At 35.0% G+C, this 17,284-nt stretch overlaps 1 protein-coding gene across 1 annotated transcript in view; it reads right to left on the reverse strand.

The window, feature by feature from the left end:
* Window positions 1-478: 478 nt before the first annotated feature.
* The window catches only part of LOC118268645 (protein amalgam), a 56,562-nt gene continuing 39,756 nt past the window's right edge, over window positions 479-17,284 (reverse strand). Inside the window, exons 2-10 of the mRNA XM_035583210.2 lie at window positions 13,867-13,964; window positions 11,014-11,218; window positions 10,108-10,266; window positions 7,797-7,925; window positions 6,860-6,997; window positions 4,528-4,677; window positions 3,234-3,332; window positions 2,135-2,239; window positions 479-1,630 (exon numbers count right to left, since the gene is read on the reverse strand). Of these exons, the coding sequence (XP_035439103.2) occupies window positions 1,611-1,630; window positions 2,135-2,239; window positions 3,234-3,332; window positions 4,528-4,677; window positions 6,860-6,997; window positions 7,797-7,925; window positions 10,108-10,266; window positions 11,014-11,218; window positions 13,867-13,964 (1,103 nt within the window). The 3' untranslated portion in view covers window positions 479-1,610. The remainder of the gene's footprint in view (window positions 1,631-2,134; window positions 2,240-3,233; window positions 3,333-4,527; window positions 4,678-6,859; window positions 6,998-7,796; window positions 7,926-10,107; window positions 10,267-11,013; window positions 11,219-13,866; window positions 13,965-17,284) is intronic.

Genomic DNA, 17,284 nt, shown 5'->3' on the forward strand with positions numbered 1-17,284 from the left:
GGATTTAGATTAAATGGTATAATTATTATAAATATTATAATATGGTAATTTTATTTCCTCTGAGCTTTGAGTTCCTTTCTCCATTTCAGATTCCGTATAAAGGAAATCCTTCATCCGATCGGAGCGAGCCTATTACCGTGAATGCACTTGTTGAGACTCCACTTCTCATTCAAATTGGCACACGTAAGTTCGACCTCATGACTGTGTAATCAAAATGGCGGATTCGTGGGCTGTTTTAAACAATCCAATTCGTTTTATTTAGTGGAGATTATGTTCGTAAAAGTGATTTATGGAATGAGTAAATTACTAATAATATTAAAGCAAAAGTTTGTTTGTTTTTGTGTTGTTGTGTATGTTGGTTACTCAATCACGTCAAAACGGCTGAAGTGATCGAGATGAGGTTTGGAATAGGGGTAGATTATATTCTATAATAACACATGAGATACTTTTTGCGCTCTTAAGCAAATAAAACAGCCTCACAATTCCCAAACTTTTATATTTTACAACGGAACATTTCAATACAATTTAATTCTTTACATTATACTTACATAGGAATTTACAAATAGGTGTGTACACCAATCTCAGGGGTTATTTATAAAAAGAGAAAATCTTCCTTTTTTCCCAAAAGATGGATGTATTATTCTTGGACACTGTAATTTCCTTAAAATAAGGAAACGAAAGATGTTATTCTGAACTTAGAAAGGGTTTGGGACCATCCATCACGCAACATGCCAAATCACGTCTGGAGATATTACAGAGTGACGTAAAAATAAGATAATCATTTTGGTGAAAATGAAAACGGTCCTTTAAAAGAATATTTCTAGTTGGTTGCCGAGGGCGCTGTGAGGGACGTGCCTAGGAAAGTGGGTGAAACTTAAACGGTGAACCTTGACATTTCTGCGTGTAAATGTAGATTGGCTATCGCTGTCACAATAAAAGAAACGAAAGCACTCTTAAGTAAATGGTTTCAAACTCTAGACTGTGCAAATTAATATTATTATTTAAAAATGTCAAACCCACTTGAAATATTTTGTTGCTAAGCGGATTGCTTCCAGTTCACAACTTTATAAATGGAGCCACATATACATTACATCACTCATAATCTTCACTTACAAAATAAACTTTAAGAATTCTACATAAACTTGGAAAGGAACCAGTAACATCTGCACAAGTCAGACATCTTGATACTGATAACATCTGACGCTTCTAACAATACTTTATTTATAATCGTGTCCTATAAATTGATATGACTATCTTCGTGCAAAATTATTTACAGCCACGTCTATAATAATCGACCCTAAAATATATACAGTAAACAATACAAAATTGTGATCAGCAGTCGTTGTTTAATTAAATATTACAATTACAATGTACAAAGTCATAGTTTCGTGGGTAGTAGTCATACTGGGTAACGTTACGTCACAAACGATATTGAATGGTGAAAGCCGTTTCAACAACCTTTTGTTTTATCACTGGTTTGTTCAATGTCACGCTTGGAGCACTATGGCGAGGGCGAGGGCGAGGAAGGTCCCGCTCGCTGTGCAGGGGCCCGCACGGTCGTGCAGCGGCGGCCAGCCGTCGCGCCACTGGCCGCGCGCCCCCGCCGGAGGTCACATCGTCGTCACCATTTCTGAGGACACAAACCCTGTCAGTACCATCCCATTATTCTCCCAACCAAATATATAGGCGATAGACAATATTGATAGAGAAAACCAAATTAGTTGACACAATGTAGACACAAGGCTCGCATACGAAGTACGTATTTACTACTGGCTGAAGGACAGCCAGGACGAAAAGCCGATAAGTAGGCACAAAATTATCACACTTGGGAAAAACATTGTTTGAAAATCGTTCACTTAAATTAACATTGAAAGTTTCGTGTTATCCGATTATGCTTTTAAAACTTTTGAGGCCTACAGTAAAAATGGGACTTTGATTTAGAAAAGAAATATTTTGGTAACAATTATAATATTTAAATGTTACATAGTTTTCCTTTTGCTTTTGTATGTAAATTTCGCTTTATTTATTTCGAACATGACAAAGATAATCATAATGAGCTAAATGATTGATATAATAGAAATATTAAGATAGATATGCATGGTAGATAGACTTGAGGTGTATGTAATATATTTACCAAGGTTCTGCATTTGGTGTTGGCTGAGAACAATGTACGGGTTGTCGAGACCTGGATCTTCCAGCACTCCGCGATGTAGCTGCTCCAAATGTCTTTCTGTGTCATCTACATAACAAACGATTCCAATCAACAGCAAGAACATTAAGTATTTTGACAATAATACCCACTTATTTTCAGATTCCTTTGTTAAACCGAAATCCTTCTTTATATTTTTCCATAGTCCATAGTTAATTGGGAAACTTGATACTTCAAGCATTTAAAATATTTCATCTTCCGTCCTTAAAAATGGATGGAAACTATAACGAACTGCCAAACTTCCACGAAAAGTTATTATTTTCGGCTTTTGTCTAAGGTACTATCTGTCGAGCCTCTAAGTACTCCAACTTCGAAATACTTAACATAGCTTCATAATATCTCAATTTGTAAACAATTAAAGTGACTTTGAGTTATATTTTATTCATAAAAGAGTTTAAATTAGAATAACTGTTATTAGTATTGCAGTAATTTGTATCAATTATGCTGAATGATGATAAATTGATTTAGATTCAACTGCGAATACTAGCTTTTAAGGTTTTAGCGCTGCCTCGCCAATTTGGTAATTGCTCTTGGGGACTAAATCAATATTTTTCAACTTGGTGATATTTTATTCAACGTAGTTGATTTTACGAGCACTGTGCTAACAAATGTTGACTTATACATCATTATCTAAGTGGCTATCATTATGTTAACATTTGTGAACATCAACCTAGAGAACTCAATAATTATTTACTTGGAAAAAATTATAAAAACTGAAAACTTAACAATAAAGTTATATCAATAATACGAAGAAAATATATTGGGGCCTTGGTACCACCAGACACAAACGAACGCTACACTGTGGTATAGAGCTCAGTACACTTAGTGCGTCATTTCGGTGCTTTGATTGATTGGTTCATTCGCGCCGGCCAATCAGAGTGCCGAGCGCGGTTTCGTTTGATTTCATTAAACGTAATGTGAACTCGTACTAAGTTTACAGAAGCTTAATACAGCGATTGCCGTCTAACTTCTAGAACTTGCTAAGAGTAATATTGGTATATATCCGTTGTTAAACCATACTCACATGGTAGCAGCGTTGTTGTCGGCGGCGGTAACGTGGTGGTGGTGGTAGTTGTTGTAGTGGTCGTGGTTGTCGTCGTGGTCGTCGTCGTTGTCGTCAACACTGCACAAACATTCATTTCATAGTATACTTTACACAAACCCGTACTGACTAACATCGGGTACGATCTAGAATCTAAACTATTAATTATCTGAAATAGCATGACGATCCATTGGACGTAGCCTATGGACATTCTTGGCCGTAACTTATTTTAATTATTTTTTTGTGTGGGGTAAATCATCTGGTGACTTCTCCCGCCTTGGGTGGACGTAACCTATGGAGTTTCTTACTCATTCTTCTCTATAAGAATCTACACTTTGTAACGAGCAAATAGCTTCACTAAAGGACTGACCGACAGACAGACATTTAGCTTTCTTTTATATTGTAATATTTGTTTTGACGTTCAAAAGTGCCGTCGCGGTCTATTTGAAATAAATAATTTTGACTTAGACTTTGGTTAGACTCTTAAGATGTCTCGACTAACGATCGAATATTCCACCAATAAAAATGCAATCCAGTCCATGATAATTCCATTCTGATCTTGTCTACAAACAGTGTCTTGGAAACATAAGAAGCTTAACACAGAAACAAGTAAGAATGTTCTTAAATCCGAAACGAGAGCCAAGCAAGTTTAAATTCAATCCGACCGCTTACGATGCACAAAATTCCGACTAAGTGAAGTAGACTGAAAGCCCGTTAGGACGCAACGTCTTACCTCTGTCTGCACTTTTGAATGCGCTACTGAATAACGTAGATTTGGGAAAATATCTTAATATTGTTCTGGTTAAGTAATAGAAATAGCAGAGATCATCTTTTCAATAGATTTTAAATATGTTTTTCTGAAATGAAATTTAAGTGTGTAGACGTTCACGTAATGATTGAGTGCGTTGCGTGTAGAGTGAATGTAATTGTATGAAAATATCTTTGCAATAGAAAATTTTAATAAAAATATATTACTTTTGGTCAATCAATGCGAAATCAATCTGAAAAATTATAAGTCTTGCAAAATTTACTTTAGAAATTGTATATAATATTCAAAATTCTTCACTAAGAGTTGAAATTTGCTACAATAAACATATCTATAGAATAACATTGTTTTTTTAAAAAATACACAGATATTAATTACAAGCAAAATATAATTATATCTCTCGATATTACATAATTATATTTGGCGGAATAATACTACTAACTTGATACATTTTACGTCACTTGTAAGATGTTTATTAATTTCAAGTTTAAACAATTCACAAATACTTACTATGTAAGAACAGTTCAGCCTGTGCTCTGCCCTGGCTGTTCTCCACATGACACCGGTACGCCCCCGCGTCTTCCCTGGACATCTCCATCACCATCAGGCTCACAGTGTGGCGGTACCCTCTGGTCGTCATACTCAGCCTGTGTTTTGTACCTAAGGAAATTACAAGAACATTAGTACGTACTTTAATTATTCTAGTTCTCATTACTATAATATTATGTACTCCAATCTGTGTTTGCTTAAATGATTTTGAACTTTATTGTTTTGTTCTATAAAGTTCAATTTCCCAAGTTAGGTTTCCCTATACCCTTTTTTTTGTAATGACCTTCAGAAGAAATGTTTTCACATAAAAATATTGAATTAAAATCATTCAGGTTAAAATAAATACACAACAATAAAAATATATTTCCAGAACATTTATTTTTAACTACAGTGCGATTTCAATAATAAAATATTTCCATTGATAAAATAATTGAGAACAAACTTAAAATAATTTATTGTCTGCGGCAAAGTTTGTGCTATTGTTGGTATTCTGCGGTTGTCTCGCATTTTGTTTTTATTTCTTTGTTTGCAAACTCGGTTTGCGGTTCCTAATCCATTTTGTAAAATTATATTATTATATTTCTCTTTTATTTTATAAAAAGAAGAAGTTAAGTTCAGTTATTGTGCACACGTCTTTACGTTACACAAATATTAAAAACAAAACGTAGGTAATAATGTTTTTAAAGTACAATTACGTTCAATTTCGCGATTATCACTTCACTTTAACGAAGTACCATATAAAAGTTTACACAATAAAGCGCCTTCATAAGAAAAATAATTACAGTCGAGTCATAATTCTTCAGTGGCAAACTTCCAAAACTCTGGAGCTCTCATTAAGTGATACATCAAAGAGTAATAAACTGGAATCTTAAATAATAATTGTAATTAAAAACTTTGTGCGATGTTTTGTGAAGGCATGATTACTTAGAAGACTGTCGTTTATTATCCTTGACGGATATTTCGTTTATTTGTTGGCTTTGAACAACTACATAAAGATAGAATAGCTCTTTTGTATTTGCTTTGAAGTTTCATGAACCCTAATTGAATGTTCCTTTAACTATGTACGGCAATCTATTTCACTTTGTGCCTAGTTATTTTTGTTAGTTTCTTTGCCGATTTTCCCTTTGTAGTGACGGCTGCTTGGATTTATATTGTGTTTGTATAATATTATTCACATTGTCCCGAACTTAATGAGATTGGGATGAGAATTAAGTTGCCAGCGTCGAGATTTATAGACGTTACTTAGAGATAACACAATTACTTGCTTTATATACTATTCATTATCAATAGATAACAGAAGAATTCGAAATATTATTCTTAATTAAGATTATTATAATAAAGCTCTCTTAATTACAAGTACTTTAGAGTTAGATAGTAATATTTTATAGAGGCCATTGTACCATAAAATTAGGTTTAGTTTCGTTCAACCAACCAGCAGCTTCATAAGCTAGTAATTCGTTGCCAAGTTTTACTGTAACGATCTAATTAACAATACGTAATTATGTATCCTTTCTCAGCAAACCGTGAACTAGAACAAAACACAGTAATTATATAGAAAGTCACTTTCTATTGTTTTTTATTAAACTTTTTATTTATTTTCTTTCTTTCTTACTTTTTTAATGCTTTCAGCTTAGCAATTTGTTTTAACTTTCATATTATTGTGTGGGAATAAAGTTTTCCCTGAGGCGAAGGAAAAGGTTAGCGGATATCTTGTGTGAAGTAAAAGAGGTTTTGCTAATAGTAGTAAATTATTTCTGCAGTTTAAAAAGGGAGTGGACATTTTAAATCTTGAATTATATTGTGATAGGTCATGCCTTTTATCCCCGAAAGGGTTGAGCCCCGGTAAACCCGCTAGGTAGCCGAGGTGCACTGCACGATATTCACCCACTATTCGTCATATCATTTGTGTAATAAGTCTCATGTAATAAGGGTAAGCCTATCGCAATATACTGAACACAATTTTAAACTCCGTGCTACTACTGAGAAATTTTCGAAAAATCGAAAATGGCCCAGCAATACTTTACCTGGTACACAATATTGTAAATTATGTTACAGCTCACCACTGTTCACACCCACCACTACAGCTCACACATAGTTTTTGTAGTATAAACGAAAAGATTAGTGAGTGACCCTATATTTTTTTTAATCATACGCTGACCAATTATTTTATTTAACATTTAGCTTGTTTTCGAAAAGTTTAAATTGCATATCTTCTTGCAGTCAAATAAGAATAAAACAGTAAAGCTAACATAAAACTAACATGATTCAAATTAAGCATTTTCTCAAGACTTACCATTCACAAGCCGCTGTTCTCCATTCAGAGTCCAGTGGACCTGAGGCACCGGGTACGCTTCAGCAGTGCACTGGAGAGTGACGGAGCCGCCAGAGGGCGCTCGTATCGCTACCCTTCCCGCCCATACCGACGGAGCAACTACAAACAGAAAGAGTTGATAAAAAAATGTCCCGGAATATTCTAATCCATGTACAAAATGGTGCAATGAACCCTTCCAAGAAATCCTCCAATTAAGCTCCCGTCCCTAAAAAAATATTAAATGGTTGTAATCTAATTACTAAAACTAACTACAAGATTTTTAGAAAAATATTTAAGAAGAAACCCTTTGTTTTTATGGACTAAACCACAAAATTATCTAGTTTGTAAAACTGTAGTAATTTTGTTAATTTTCGGTAATATTAATTAAGCACCGTGTTGAGTTAATGGGGGAACTATTATGCTAAATTGGTAAAATAATTTTAAACTCAATCTCTCTTGGAATTCGTTTGTAAGGAGTAACCACTACTTCTTAGGTACCTATCTTAAAAGTTTGCGTTATTAATGAACATTGAACCGCGGTCGGGAATTTTGACCAACAAAGTTTAAAGTTACGATCGAGTTTAATGGGTAAAATGTAATATAGGTATACTGTGATATATGTACTTAATGATGTATCGAAATCTTGATAAATCGTCACAGTTTTTGAGGAAGTATTGAAGACATATTCTTCTTCAGTTTACTGTTTTGATTAATTTATCAACTACCGATTACCAAGCAAAAGCTCAATGATTGTTCCGAATTGAAAAGACCTTCCTACGCAGCGAATAAAAACTCATTATTCAACATAATCCGAGGCACGATGGAGCGCGTCATCTTACAGGGCTCGCAGTGACAGCCTCAGGGCTACTCTTAATTGCGGCGGTTATAAATGATGTAATTAATTTTCGTGGAGACTCACATATCACATTAATCAGGATCCTCTTGCTGACTGAAGGAGGCACTCCATTTGTGGCGATGCACAGGTACGCTCCTGACAGCACACGTTCCACGCCAGTTAGGTTCAACCACTGGCCTGTCCATTTTGACACTGTGAACAAAATTGTCTGTTAGAAAGTGCTACCGGACTCGTTGGACACGTTGGTTGGACAAGTTAAGCTTATTGTGCACGACGCGCTATTTTAAGAATGCATGCATCCTTTACCAATATTATTAATATGATCTATAAATGACAAATACTTGCATCTTACTAAGAAACAATAGCATCATTCACTCATCATCCACCTATCGTTTTTTGCACGGCGCATGTAATGGTCAAATGACTCGTTATGGACAGTAGACCTAATGGTTCCATATCACATAAAAGTAATTGAAGTAAGAGATTTTCAGCGGATAAGGAATCAGCATTGATCACCAGTCGCTTGCTCAAGGCGGATTGAATAGTGAGCCTCAGCCTACTAACTTGCAATGCAATCTTACCAATGCAAGATTGGATATTCTCGGGTATACGTTTGGTTTCGTGATTCTGATTACGTTACTACATTTCAATTTCGATATCTCAATAGTAGCACGATGTTTGTTTGTTTGTCGAACATGTGTGTATGATATCGATATGTATCACTAGAGCCAATAATCCTATGCCTGTCTGTAGAATGAATAACTATTGAATACAAAATTATCTGAGTAAAAATTCCAAGAAAATATAGGTTGGTACCTAACTCACTATTATTCAAATAAGTCGATGATAAAATCTACCTTTCAATTTAAAATTGTATTATATTAATACTAAGTGGAATTTAATGGTTGAAAAATTGCTTTGTTAAACTTTTATCTACTTGTACCTAAATAAGATTGAAGAAAATTGAAGCTTCGATTGTGAAGAAAATATTGCTTAATTCACAAAGACTAAGTTGTTTAAAGGTCTTTGGGTCAGTCTATTTAGTTGTTCAAAAAGTTGTATAATATTTGTAAATTCAATTGTAAATGTTTCCTCAAATAGTTATTTGTACTTTGTCTACGAGTTACATCAAAGGGTGAGCCCCTAAGCCCCGTGAGCTCAGTGGTACTTCATCTTCCTTCTATCCTCGCGATGCGATCACTGATCTGCCGATATGGGACCATTGTCTATCTTATTTGGAGAAAGTAATTTCCTGGTAAATACATCAGTATTAGCACAAGGTATATCTGATATACTTCCCTTCCTTTTGTGTACTTTGTTATTTGACATGACAGTTACAAAGGAAAGGTATTTCAACGTTTCAAGCTATTTTGAACTCTAAAGCCCCTCACTATTAATAACAAGTTGTTGACGAACGAAATTCAAATGTTTAGAACTTTGAACAAGAAAGTAAATTAGCACTTATTGAGCATAGACACAAAATTTAACTCGGGACAGTAATGAGTTAGGAATTCATTTGGAACTTAGTAAAGTTGGGGTTGCCACAGGCCGAGCGATACTCAGCACAATTTTATAACAACGTTCGTTTGAGCACACAATGCAAATAAGCGCGCTTACATTGAATTTATAGCCGCGGCCCGCGGACGCGAAACTTTCCCTTTGTATAACAGTTAGTTCTGGTGGTGACTGGCTGTGTGCATACTGTGACAGTTTTTGCACACTGCCGCTATATAATGCTTGCGGTCCTCTGTGCGGTAGTGTGAATAACAGATAAAGGTTATTTCTGGCTTCAACTTGATATAAAACAATTGTTTGTACTCGTTGTGGGAACGGCATTAAGGGATCTGCAAAATTTGCTTTTACTGCTCCGTTTATGCATACGATGTTGTTTGTATTGTACCTGTTTTCTAAAATCTGCACATTGTTGGGATGTTTTCTTCGGAATTGCCGCTCCCCCAATTATTTTTACGGTCAACAGTTGTTTCTGACGACGACGCGGGGGCGTAACGATGTGGTAATTGAAAAACGTAACTCCGACGGAAGGCGAAGTAGAAAACTAAAATTAGTTTTGTTCGCTTTTATTTTCACCCGAAATTACAGAGCACATTTTAAATTCCGCGTCAAAATTGTCCTTTAACGAGACTTTTATTCAAATTGTTAGTTGGGAGGAGAAATGTCGTGTTTATTTTGACGGCATAACGTCACGCTTGTTATTTCCCAGAAGAGTTGATAGTGGAATACAAAGGGTAGTAAAAATGGTCTTTAATGACCTGTATAATGAATCTGTATTCTCGGACTCATTTCTATGATTTCTGTAAAATAAAAAAACTCTCACAGTCCCCCTAAAGTAAAATCTTTCTTTTCCTTTGCTTACCTAGAGTTTGGTTGTTGATCTTGAAGTGCCTGGAGTCTTCTCTCCTCCAGGCAATGTTTGGCGGCGGGACGCCCGAAGCAACACACCTCAGGGCCGCGTTGTCACCTTCTTTCACCAGCACCTCGCTACTACTCGCGTCATCGTCGATGTCTGGTGGCACTGTTAGACAAGAAAAATGTTATTTACACATGTGGAAATAGAGTTTAAAATTCTATGTCAATATTGTAGAAATGAAATCTTCATTTGTTTTATACAAAGTACGTAGGTACTTATTATCTGTCTCCTCTGTTAATGGTCCATTAGGCACACATAACTATTACTCGATAAAAGATTCATACAATAGAAGCATTAGCAGTAATACTAACGCGTTTATAATAATATTGTTTCTCCGGAATTAATATTGAATTAGGGACAGCATCCCCTCTTATAACCCAATAATAATATATCATTATACAAAGCCCACAGCCTCTAAATATTGTAGCAGGCTGCGATTAATGTTTACTACTTAATTGATCTGTGCTGCCGAGAGATAAACTGAAGATAGTAAATATTTGAATACTTACTAAGATTGCTTTTGAAAGCCCTTAAGTTATGCGTCGTGACCTTAATTGATTTCTCTCAAACTACACACATTCAAACAGGTACTTGATGAATGTGTTTGAACAGTTAATAATAGTTGTACTATATGTTTGCTTTGATTTGGTAGCAGCATATCTAGGTATGCCAATTAGGCAAACTGATTTAACAGATTCTTAACTCTATTTTTTAAGTAGTAAAGTCGAAAATCGCTTAAAGATGCTAGGTAACTTTACGTGCTGTGTATCAGAACATCCAATTTTAGTTGTTTGCTCAGTTTCTCTCGGTACATAACAGTAATGGTTATTGATACATCATTTACTATCTTACCTACAACCTGTAGTTGATGTGTCTGGCTCATCATAGGCTCCGTGTTGACCTGGCACATGTATCTGCCTCCATCAGATGGCCCGATCTCTTTGAGAGTGAGGGTCCAGGCACCGTCTCCGTGGCTGACACTGACACGGTGGTTCTTGGTGATGACGTGAGCAGCTATTGTGAGGATTGTCTGCGTGTCTACTCGGAGCCACGCCACCTGGTCGAGCAAATCTGTTAGTATTCATGAAGAATGAGATGAATGCAAGACACTGCCTGACGACAGCATTGGTTATCAGAGATTTTTTTTCTTTGAAAGTATTTTTCGTAGTAGATACTCTATTCTCGTTAATTTGTTCACATGAGTAATTAGATTCGAATCAAAATAAATATCATGACCACTAGAGCAGAAAGATATAAATCAACGAAGTAACGTGTGAGCGAAGAACGAACGAATAAATTCTGTGTCACCAAAGCAAAACGTAGTCGATACAAAACATAAAATTAAATATAAGAATCAAAGATGCTGGGAAAAGGAAACGTGGCATTTATACATATTTTCCTCAAAGACATTCTTTACAGGAATCATAACAAAAACGTCGCAAACGTTTTTATCTGAAACATTAAAGAAATTGATCAAGTTAAGGCTGTCAAATGTCGCAACGGACGAAGAGTTCCCCATTCCTTGTGACAAATCTAAAAATGGAACAATAATAATATTATTATTTTCTCAATACGAAATTGAAAGTGAACAAGGTCTTTTGAAAATCTCCCGACACTAATTAAATATTAATAAAATAAAATTAGTTGATTCAAAGAAAGTTTTACAACACCTCGAACAGGGAAACTTTGGCTGTGAAATATAAAAGTAACTGAAGTTTGGAACTAAAAAAAAAAATGTAATTAAGAAACAAAACAAAGAGACGAGCGTTTGGATAAGTTTTGATGTTTTACCGTAATGTAATTATTACTCGTGGGGAACTTATTACTATGTATTGTATATAGATGCTATTTACTATGTAATGGCAAATAGATTTAGACCTTATGATGTTTTACGTACAGAGCAAACTAACACGTGTAACTTCTCATTTATAACTTGTATCTACATATTTTTACCTTATCATCATGTATCAAAATAGTAGGTTAACAGTAGTATACATAAAGAAATTACATTTATATCACTTGGTGAGAGTAACTAAATATATACGACAAGTAATACATAAGTAATTAACAACTTCCCAACATTTGCTATGATTTTGTACCTGAAATTGCTTTACTTTAAGTCAATAGACGCATTTGCAAAACCAGCCAGCCAGCTTATATAAGAAACTAATTTCTGCCAGCAGCTTTGCCTGCGTTCCCGTGAGATAAAAAGGTATCCTAAGTTACATAAGTCAGCTTATACCCTATCTGTATACAAATTTCATAAAAATCCGTTCAATCATTTCTACATGATTGAAGTACAAACAACCAAACGAACTTTCACATTTATAATATGAGATTACATAAAAGAAGACATATATATTATTAATGTGATTAAATATAATCCAAAGAAAACAGGCTAATTTTGCGATTATAGGGCAGATACGAGCAAGATAATTATGGTGGAAAAAACACGAGAAGTAATTAAGATAGCGAAGAGGCTTGTCCCACTAATTGTGGGGTTCTGCCGACCCTTACTGATTCAGCAAGGTGACTTATTCACACGAACAGCCCTTGATAAAGAAGGCACGGGGAAATATAATTAAAAGAAACCATTGAGTCAACATAACTGGCACAATTTTTGTGTGTAGACTAAACAGGAAAATGAAATCATGGGTTTAATGTTGATGTTATTTGATTAGAAATATGGAGATAGGTTTTGGTAATTGAAGTAAATAATCCTATTTAATTTTATAAGCACGGCAAGCTATTATATGGATGTTCTTTAAACTTTCTATGCAATTGGCACGACACGTGACTGCACGGTTTATGGCTGGGCAACCGGTTACTATGTAACGTGTAGCGGGTTCGATTCCCGCACGAAGCAACTGACTTAATTTGACACAACATGACTGGTATGATGTATTTGTGAACATATACGATTATGTTTGTTAATGCACCCACGACACAGGAGAACAAGCGTGGGGCAACGTTAAAAATACAATGACATTGAAACATTACGTATGAAATGATGACGAAATAAACCTAAAGAAACCGTAAATTACAATCACAATTAATGACTCACAAAAATTACAAGCCAAATCCAACCACCGTTGAAATTAATTCCAAAAACCACATTCAGCACTGAAAATAAAATACTCAAGAAACCCTAGACTTAACTTCTATTTCCAGAGAAGCACATGGTCCCAGAAATTGTCCTACGCCTATAATAGTCTGGCCTGCGAGGCGGAACGCGGAACACTTTTCTAAGCTCCGGTGAGCACCGGGCCGTATCTCTGCGACCAGACGAATGATAAGGAGGTAAGTGAGCGAGAAACTAATGGACGCTACTGAGGACCCACTCGTCCCGTATCTTATATCATTTTCTTTGTTTGTCGTTGTTTAGGCTTCTGATTCTTTCTGATTCAGTGTGATGTCAACTGATTAATTCTGTGGTAAATGTTACGGTTTTTGTATGAAGGAAAATTAGTGCTAGTAAACGACCATGGACACCTGATATCACCTGATGGTTAGATTGCCGCCGTTGCAAGTGCGTAACAGATGCGTTGCCTTTTGAGTGTTAGGAACTTAAGAGTTGTTGGGAAATCGGGGATTGGGAAGCTTGGGGTAATTAAGCCTACGATAATCTCACTCAGACAACGAAATACAGATAAATAAGACCGTGGTATCATTTCAGTCGATGCCTATTTATATCTTAAAACTTACCTTAAAAGATTGTAAATTATCAACTCTACATGTGAGGGCTGCATCTCTGCCGACTGCCACGGTGACGTTGGAGCCCGCCCCCACGAACCGTGGCAGATCTGAAACAAGGAAACATTGACATTGTTAGTATTAAAAAATAACTATAGCAGTAAATAGGTATTTAAGAGCTTTTACTTGTGGAGGAGTAGTTACTACCTCTCACCATCACCAAAGCATATGAGCCGTAATAGTTTGAAGGAAAATGGTTTAGACATTGACAGTTTCTCAATAATTTACACTATCTCGGATATAACAATTCTAAGCAACATTTCCATTTTTCTATAAAACATTTATAAAAGTTAATGTACCGTTATCGTCCGCCCAAAAATAAACCGAAAAAGAAAAATACACACAACAATAGACAACCCTTGCCAGCAACTGTCAATATTTTATTTCTTGTTTTATAACAAAACATCGGGGCACTACATTAATTTATAATAAGTTCGACAGGAGAGTAAAAACAAAATGTCGGTTGGCAAGCGTCTCGTGGGAGGGAACTTGTAGATACAGTTATGACGGAAGCAGCCCACCGGGACAGTCCGCCGGGACAGTCCACCGGGACCGTCCCACGGAACGAAAGTAAAGGTACAAAATATCGGAAGACTCACAACGTAGGTAACTGGTTGAGATGTACACTCGGGACAAATTTTCTATTCGATTTTTGGTGGGTTTTGTATCTTATGTTTGTATACTGACTGTTGGGTTAATTTGATGTTTATATTGTGTCTTTTTTAGTGATTATTACAATTTGAATTCTTGTATGTATTACTCTTTTTTGCTCTGTTTCTAAGCAAATAAAATAACTTTGATTCAAAATTGATTCGGATTAGATTAGATGACTTTTATTTGGCCTCATATCCAATATTATTAAACCCCTAAACCTTATTAAATGAAGTGTCTGACTGGTTATGAAAATGATCACTATACTATTCACGACTACCTAGAAATTTCACAAAAACATTTCAAAATTTCAAAGTAAAAGTAGTCCAACTAAAAAACTGTACAAAGTTATAACAAAATGTAATAATGTAGCCCCGTCACATCTTGTACGTAATTACAGAGTTAGTCTAAGTAAGAAATTTAATTATTACTAGCGTAGTACTTCATTATTCACATTAAATCCGTGGACATTAGTCAACCTGTAATCCCGGCTTACTAAACTGCTGTAGCAACAACTTTACTAAAATAGGAACGGGTCCACTAAGTACGTGTAATTTTTCAACGGCAGTGGGATTTGCTAGGAGTAGGCTGGAGTAGGCTCGAGTTAGGCGCTACCCCTTTGTGTACATTCAGGTGCTTTAGTTTATCATATAAATGGCAGTTTTGTGATGGTCTATTTACTAGCGTTTTATTTAGAGTAAATGGTTCCATCAATTTTGAGCGTTAGTCAACCTTTTAAATGTCTATAAATAGAATATTTTTATGTAACTGTTTCTGACTAATCTCATTCACGTAATTTTTAAAGTAAGTATGAGCAATTATGACTGATTTAATTTTAAAAAATATGTTGAACCTTCGGATGGAAAGTGCGTATTAATATCACGAATATATCTTGCAAATCTGTAATAAATTAATATAATCAATGAGTATATAAAAACCAAAACACGTCAGACTGAAAACGAAACTATTAATAAACTGAACCTACACACAAATACTCGCACATACCCACTATCATAAACCTTTACAGTTACATAGATTTAACAGAATTATAAGAGAGACTGATTACTAAAATAAATTTCACGTTTAGTTAAGCAGTTAAATAAGTAAAATACGGCAGGTAACCCGAAACTAGCGGCGCGACCCTTCAAACTAACCTAACTTGCTACAATTCCTATTCCCTAATACCGGCCGGAGTATACATAACTACTCGTAATTCCCTTATATACACGTAGCAAGGGTCCAACGAATTTAATCAGAACTAATTCACAGGGTGTAGGAAAACTTTCGACTTTACTTAGAGGCCGGCTCTAGGTGCGATTGTATGGAGTTACGATCTTTTGTTATATACGGCGTGTTGTTTTAAATTGTGGTGAAGTTTTGATTAAATGTTTAAACACATCGACATTGAATAATTATTGATACCTTATTGGATTAAAATTCCAGTGACAATGAGATTAGTTTTAAGAGTAAGCATCCTCACCCTGGTTGTATAATTTTTAAAATATTTAATAGAGTACTATTTTGATGTTTGATTTTAAGACTATAGGTGCACTCAATGCACAAATCGACAAACTAAAATTAATATTACGTTTTTTTAAATTTCTGCTATTTTATGTTTTACAAAGTATTATAAAACAATACAACTTGATAATTTAAATGTCAACGTGTGTCCAAAGAAATCACATTCCGTCCGCAATATAACGTTCTGTTTTCCTGCTCTCTATAATAACATTGGAAGAATAAGCTTGTCTGTCACATCACTATTTGGGTCAGCCTCTCAGACTATTACAAGTCAATCATGACCCCGGCACAAATGGCTAACCCCTTTTTACCCAACTCCGATGGGAGCCAAAAATACTCCTCTATATATTTTTAAGAAAACTTTCCTCGAACATTTACTAAAAGAAATCTTAAGTTACTTGCGTGACTTTTATACGACACGTTTTTATCAAAGGAGAACAAAAGGGAGAGGAAAGATTCTATCTTTGCTAATCAGTACTTATACAAACTTATCGGCATTAGATGTTAATTCTATGAATATAATGTTAATGTAAAACTAGCATTTTACCAGGAATCTTCAGTATTTTAAAATTGTCCAATGTATAAACAGGGATATTTTCAATGAAAACGGATTTAATTCTATACACAGGACTTAGAAGACCTTCCTAGAAACTCTATTATCTATTTTAAAACCTTATTTTAATTATAGACTTTAATAAATAAATCCGTTCCCTTTCTTAGTATCCTTACAGAAAGGTAAAAACAAATTTCTTTCCCATGAAAGAGGAACGAGAAATGTTCCTATTTAAAAAAATATTTAAATGAAGGTTGGGTCTGTGATTTGTACTTAAATCAGGGAATTTCCACATTAAACAGATTTGGTTCATTCAAACAAAAATATGCTGGAGCCTAAAATAATATCACCCTGTATCCCTCGTGGGTGCAGGTACACAGGCAGGCACCGCCCACGCTTAATTTGGATGTATTTAACTTAAAACTGAGATGGAAGAGCAACCAATTTTGATGAATTAAAACATTATACGCGTGTTTTAACTTAAAATAGAAAACACCTAAAAATATTTTTGAATAATATTTTTAGATTGTATCACGCGTGAGCAAAGAAATGGAGCCACTAGTGTTTCTGGCACACGTTACCAATTAGGATAATACTTGTTTCAGAAAATATATATATTAAGAATTTAAAATAAATTTTTCGTCC

The sequence above is a fragment of the Spodoptera frugiperda genome, chromosome 29 (assembly GCF_023101765.2).
Source record: "Spodoptera frugiperda isolate SF20-4 chromosome 29, AGI-APGP_CSIRO_Sfru_2.0, whole genome shotgun sequence".
NCBI classification, from domain to species: domain Eukaryota; kingdom Metazoa; phylum Arthropoda; class Insecta; order Lepidoptera; family Noctuidae; genus Spodoptera; species Spodoptera frugiperda.